We start from the raw sequence: 5,758 nt of genomic DNA on the forward strand, positions 1-5,758 counted from the left end.
CCCCGCCAAGGTGCACAGTTTCTTGGGCAAGCCTGTGTCGTCTGACCCGCCGGTGAGCAGCGGGGGGGAGTGTGCCGGCCTGGTTGCGATTGTTGTTTGGTCGAAACGACGTGATGACGAGGGCACCGAACAATACCACTTATGCTTCCCATCACTGTTCACAGGAGTTCTTGTGACGATCTAATGAGCTTGGCTTCATGCGCACGCCCAATGACGCACTTTCCTTCCCTCCTCGCCCCGCTTGCCTTGCAGGGCCTTATTCCATCCCCAGCAAGCGCCTTCATCACCCCCACCCCATTTGATTTGCCAAAGGCGCTTCAGGCCCGCACGCACGCAATCGTGCAGCAGGAGCGCAGCGCGCAGCAGGCCGCCACCCCAACACCAAAGGTGGCGCTGGCGGAGGCAAAGGCCCCTGCTGTCGGCACCAGCATCGTCAAGCCCGTGCCGAGCAGCGCGGTCCCCACTGCAGCCGCGCCTGCGCCGGCCAGCAGCAGTCCGTGGGCTTGGAGGCCCCTGTCGTGGCTGACTGACCGCATCAAGCAGCTGGCGGGTTCGGCCAGGTCACTGTTTACTCGCATCCTCTGGTGGTGAGCTTGACCCACGCTGCTCAGATGGCCACAGCAGGCACGGGCGCGTGAATCAAGAAGTTGACACAACAGGCAGGCCCATTCAGGACTGCTCTCTCTCCGCCTGCGGTCATTGAGGGCCGCCCAAGATTTCATAGTTTGGGCTGCTACGGCGCGCGTGCGGCCGTCCTTGCTTGCATGCTACCTCTGCGCACCTCAGCGCATGCACGTCAGGATGCTGCCCAGCCTGGCATGCAGCCGTCACAGTCTGCGGCGACGAACATCCTGCGAGCTCATACTATACTATCCCAGCACTGCAATTGTGACCAGCGAAAACAATTGTTGCATTGTTTTTGTTCAGGCGCCCTGGTTGTTCATTTTGTAATCCAAAGGAATGACGTGTTGCACACATGGCAATGAGGCGGTTGCAGTTTGAGTTATGGAGAATTACAAGTGTTCTTTTGATGTACACCCAAACCGTATGAAACAAAAAGAAATGACAAACAACTTGAAAGAGTCAAGAAAACGGGTGGTAGATAAGCCTGCAACTGGCGCCACCAGGTCCAAGCCGTCCAGCCTGCTGCCAAGTCAATAAGCTGCTGCTGCTGCCACTGCTGCTTTTGCTGCTGCTGGAAGGCTTCACTCGCCCGACCTAGGAGAGCGGGGCACGACGAGTCAACGGAGGGGCGACAGCTGTGTTGTGTGCTTCAGTTGGCAGAACACGTTGACCTTGCGAAACGCCCTGGCCAGCTACTTCCCACAAACCTAAGTACGTTGCACACGGATCGCTAGTTTTCAAACCAGTTTGCTTCATGCAGGCGCTCCGAACCTTGTCCTGCACAGTCGCCCCCCATGCCGCCTGCACTGGCTCTATCTGCAACCGCCAGCTTCCGACCGCTGAGCGCAGGCGGCTGCGCGCACTCGGATGTGCGCGGGCGTCTTCGCACCTCGGCAGCTTTGCGCCCTCGCTGAGCAGCTCCTGCAGCTTCTTGGCCACATTCCCCGGATCCAAGCCTTCGACCGAGACAGACTTCTCCACGCCAAAGTCTGCGGACAGCAGCCGTGCAAGGGGCCAAAGGGGGGGGGGCGGCGGCGGCGGTCAGCCAGTGGCTTTGCAGGGTCGCTGCTCGCTAGCTGCATCTTTGCAGTGCAAAGGATCTGGGATGCAAGGCGTTCCCGGGCTGACGGGCGGTTGCTGCACTGGGCTCCCCATGTCGCCTGCTGCTGCTGCTGCTGCTGCTGCTGCTGCTGCTGCTGCTGCTGCTGCGACTCAACCAGCTTGCATGCCGCTGCCATGGCTCAAAGTGGTTGCACGCCTCCTGACGCGAGGCCGGATCCTGGCTCTAGGCCGTCTTCCCGCACGCGCACCCACCGTATCGGGCTATAAGCTTGGCCTCGACGCCGCTGCACTCCCGCACTAGGATGGGGAAGTCCGGGTTCGCCTTCTTCATCTCCGTGTAGTTACCGATGAGAAACTCCCTGCGAGCAAAACGGTCTGCTCAGACCCGCTGCTACCAAAAATGATTGCCAGCAGATCTGGACGCCCGCTGCCCCTCATACCTGATGCCTTTGCTAGCCGGGGATGTCTGGCAAAGGTGTACCCTGCAAAGCGGCCAGTCACAGATGGTGAGCGGCTCTACTGGCTGCCCTGCCTGCAGCAAAGCAGCACAATGCAGCAGCATGTCAATCCAAGCTGCCGCGCACCTCAGCTCCTGCAGTGACTGCGAGAGAACCTTGGTCCACGGCGCCATGTTGCCCCAAGGAGGCCCACACAAGCCTGGCTCCGCGGTGCACGACGATCTGGCTCTGCGAGCCCAATACTGAACAGCAAAGTGTAGCTACCAGCACCTGCGACAGGCCATTGTATTGGGAGGCAGCGAGTCAGGTGACACGCCCTGAACAATGCCGGTTGACTGATACGTCACCCACATGTGAGGCTGGTCGTTTTTGAGACAGGCCCCCTGCAAGCAAAGGGTACGGTAGCATGGCTACGGTAAATGTGTATGGATAAACTCTGAGCACAACTCCCGCTACCACTTTTGCTGTCCTTTCTGCACCGCCTGTGTTTGCAGCATCACAGCTGTTGCATTTGCCGCCACTACCGTATGCACCCGACCCTGCCGCAACCCATAGTCAGCAGACACAGGGTGGGCACACACTTCACAAACAAAAGGAGGTAAATACGCTGTGGATCGCTTCCAAAGGTTGGCCTGATTGCAGGTCTTGTAGGGTAGACCGTACATTGTCACAAGACACCATCGTACAAGGGCCAGATCTGCCATAGACAGCGACCCAATTGCTTACACGATATGTTGCATGCATGGCGGTTGTGTAGCGTACCGGCATCAAGTCAGAGGTGGTTGCACACCCACACAGCCATTTGGCATGGTGTGGCTGATCAACACCTCACTGACGGAATTGGTTGGCCGCTCAGCGAGGCAGGTGATCAGAGAACAAAGAGACTGCATGCTGGGCGGCGGTTCAGCCTGGTACGCTCAATGTTTGCACTGATCACTGGCGGCCGTCAACCACCTCCACCTCACCACATGTGGGTCGATCAGTCATGGCCTGCACCCATCACAGCATCAGAGCGCACAGACCCCTGATCCTATTTACTTTGCGACAGTGCTGCATGTAGTATCACCAAGTTACCCCATAGAAAGCTCATAGGCCCGAACGTACGCGATCAGGGTCGACCAACGATCTGACAAGCTTTGAAAGTCGTTCTTGAAGCCAGGCGCTGGAAGGGACACTCTTTTCAAGGCCACATCGCGCATTAAGAGCCAGCTTACCAGCAGAGGTCCGGCTTTGGCGAGCACAGGTGCAGCAGCAGCAGCAGCAGCAACGCGGCCATGCCGCCCAAAGCACTGGTCGGTGGCGGCAGCAGCAGCAGCAGCAATGGCGGTGTTAAGAAAAATGGGGGCGTAGTGAAACCCTCACAGATCGTGGCCGTCCTAGCGAAGCTGTTTCAAGGCGACGCAGCGGAGTGGGACAAGGTGCGGGCGGCTGAGCCGCGTGGCCGACCACCTCGCGTTGTCAAACCAATCGACGCCGCCTTGCCTCTTGATGAGTCCGCCTTCAGAGCCACCCAACCAGCACATCCCGTGGCGCGCGACCCGAGCGGACATAGCATGCGCTCCCACCAGCCACCCGACCGCGCGCTCTGCCGCGCCTCAACCAACCTCCCCGTCCAGCCGTCGCACGCCCGCCCACCCTTTCGCGCCCTCCCCTTCTCCCCCCGCCCGCCAGCCGACGCAAGCCGCGCCTCGCGCCCTCCTTCCCCTTACCCATGCCAGGACGAGGCCCTGGATCTGATCTACTGGCTGAGGCAGGTGTTTGGCGTCCTAGCAGGGTTTGTGTGGGGCTACCTGCAGACGCCCGGCCTCCTTGGGTTCGCGAGGTGAGCGGCACGCGCGCGCAGCGCCCCGCCGCGGGCGGGCCCTCCAAGCGGCGCGCGCCTGGCGGGCGCGGCAGGCGGGCGGCGGGCGCACGAGCGCAGAGGGGGCTTGGTGAGGGGCGGCGCTTGCTACGCCGCGCCTGGCAGACTGCATGACGCTGTTGCGTTCGCTCAGCCTCGTCCACGACCCGTTGGCTCCAACCGTCGCATCGCCCCTCTGGCAGCTTCCTGTTCCTCAATATCGCCCTGGTGACGCTGCTCCACAAGAACGTCATGGGGTGGGGCCATGGGGGCGGGGGGTTGGATGGGGTGGGGTGGGAGGCGGGACGGCGCTCGCGCTGGCGCTGGCATGCCCCTGTTAGGGAGTGGGCTGCCAGAAAGGGCAGACACGAGCCCGCGCGCTCCTGGCAGCGCTGCCAGAGCGAGCGGGCGGTGGCGGAGAGTGGGGGCGCTAGAAAAGGTCCGTGCCTGCGTGGTCGAAACCCGCCGGCCGCACCTTGTCTGCTGTTCTCACGTCCCGCCCCTCTCGACCGACGTCCCCCCCTGCCGCCCCGGCCCGCGCGAGCAGCATTGGCGACGACGACTGGGAGAACGCGAGCCAGGAGCTGATGTCGGAGGGCCTGCCCCTGTCCATGTCGTGCTTCATGGTCGTCTGGGTGCTCACGCACACCACATTCCACACCTAGCGCCGCGGCGCGGCGGCCCTGGCGCTGGGGACGCCCTCCTTGGGACCAGCGACGCCGCGGCGCGCGGGTCGGGAGGCGGTGTAAAGCTCTGCCTGAGACTTCGCGGGTTCGATGCGTCTTTGACTGCGAAGGTTTGGAATCGTCGTGCTTTTGATGCAGCCGGTGGTGATGGGCATCGGGCTCCAGTGGCAGCACGAGCCCGCCCGTAGCGAAGGGCGGGTGTCACCTGGAACCCACGCTCTCAGGCAGCACGCGCGCGTCACAGGATGATGAGCCAGTTGCCGCCTGGGGCGGGTTTGACCGCCGGTCGCGCTGAGCACCATCCCAGCAAACTGGCTGCCGGCTGGGCGTCTGGACCTTGGCGCTGCTTACATGTGCACGCGAAGAAGAAATGCGCATTCTGTCGCAGACGCTGATAAATGGATGGCACCGGCAAACATGTGTGCATGTGCGAGAACCAACCGCACGCGGACATGGACATGTTTAGGAATGTTGTCAACAAGCGGTGCAGAGATGTAGGGCAGTCTGGCTCTCCGCACAGCTTAGTAACAGCACGGGCTGGCGCACAGCATAGAAACAGTGAGAATGACCTCGCGGTCAAATGATAGTCAATTGCAAGATGAGGAAGCATGTACAACTGTTGCATAATCCCGGCTCAACCCCCAGCCAGCCAAAGCAAGCCCCTCACACGCGGCCGCTGCTGCCGCCGCCCGCCCTCCGCCTCTTTTCCCGCCGCCTCGCCCACCGCCGCAGCGCGCGGCAGGTGGCGACCCGCCACAGCCAGCGCCGGGCGTCGCGGGGCAAGCGGGTCAGCCACTTGGGGGGCTCGATGATGTCGAAAACGATCAGCAGGGTGATGGATATGGTGAGGAGGCAGGCGCACACGCTCCAGAAGTAGGCGTAGCCTGCGGCCCACTTGAGCTCCGGGATGTAGTCAACTGTGATTGATGGAGGTTTGGGGGGCGGAGGTGCGACGGGATGGGCTTTGAGGTGCAGGAGCGGGGCGGAAGGGGGTGAGTTGGGCAGGTGACGAGCAAGGGCGGGGTGGCGCAGGCTGCAGGGCAGGGGGTGGTGCGGGGCGGGGGGCATTGATGTGGCCCACGGCGGGG

At 62.2% G+C, this 5,758-nt stretch overlaps 3 protein-coding genes across 3 annotated transcripts in view; 1 reads left to right on the plus strand and 2 right to left on the minus strand.

Annotated features, from left to right (window-relative positions):
* Positions 1–1,205: 1,205 nt before the first annotated feature.
* On the minus strand, positions 1,206–2,017 carry MNEG_9119 (NADH:ubiquinone oxidoreductase subunit; the record flags this gene model as incomplete). Its single annotated transcript, XM_014042408.1, has 3 exons — positions 1,206–1,218; positions 1,514–1,613; positions 1,939–2,017. 3 exons carry the CDS (start codon positions 2,015–2,017, stop codon positions 1,206–1,208), a joined length of 192 nt encoding a protein of 63 aa, XP_013897862.1.
* A 1,401-nt stretch (positions 2,018–3,418) lies between these two features.
* Positions 3,419–4,649, plus strand: MNEG_9120 (putative Uncharacterized protein C20orf24 like protein; the record flags this gene model as incomplete). Its single annotated transcript, XM_014042409.1, has 4 exons — positions 3,419–3,562; positions 3,863–3,966; positions 4,188–4,241; positions 4,532–4,649. 4 exons carry the CDS (start codon positions 3,419–3,421, stop codon positions 4,647–4,649), a joined length of 420 nt encoding a protein of 139 aa, XP_013897863.1.
* Positions 4,650–5,333: 684 nt separating this feature from the next.
* Positions 5,334–5,758, minus strand: part of MNEG_9121 (Magnesium transport protein corA) — a gene marked incomplete at both ends in the record, with an annotated part of 3,437 nt that continues 3,012 nt past the window's right edge. The window contains one exon of the mRNA XM_014042410.1: positions 5,334–5,587. Within this exon, the coding sequence (XP_013897864.1) occupies positions 5,334–5,587 (254 nt within the window). The remainder of the gene's footprint in view (positions 5,588–5,758) is intronic.

Source organism: Monoraphidium neglectum, assembly GCF_000611645.1.
Source record: "Monoraphidium neglectum strain SAG 48.87 unplaced genomic scaffold scaffold01826, whole genome shotgun sequence".
Taxonomy (NCBI): domain Eukaryota; kingdom Viridiplantae; phylum Chlorophyta; class Chlorophyceae; order Sphaeropleales; family Selenastraceae; genus Monoraphidium; species Monoraphidium neglectum.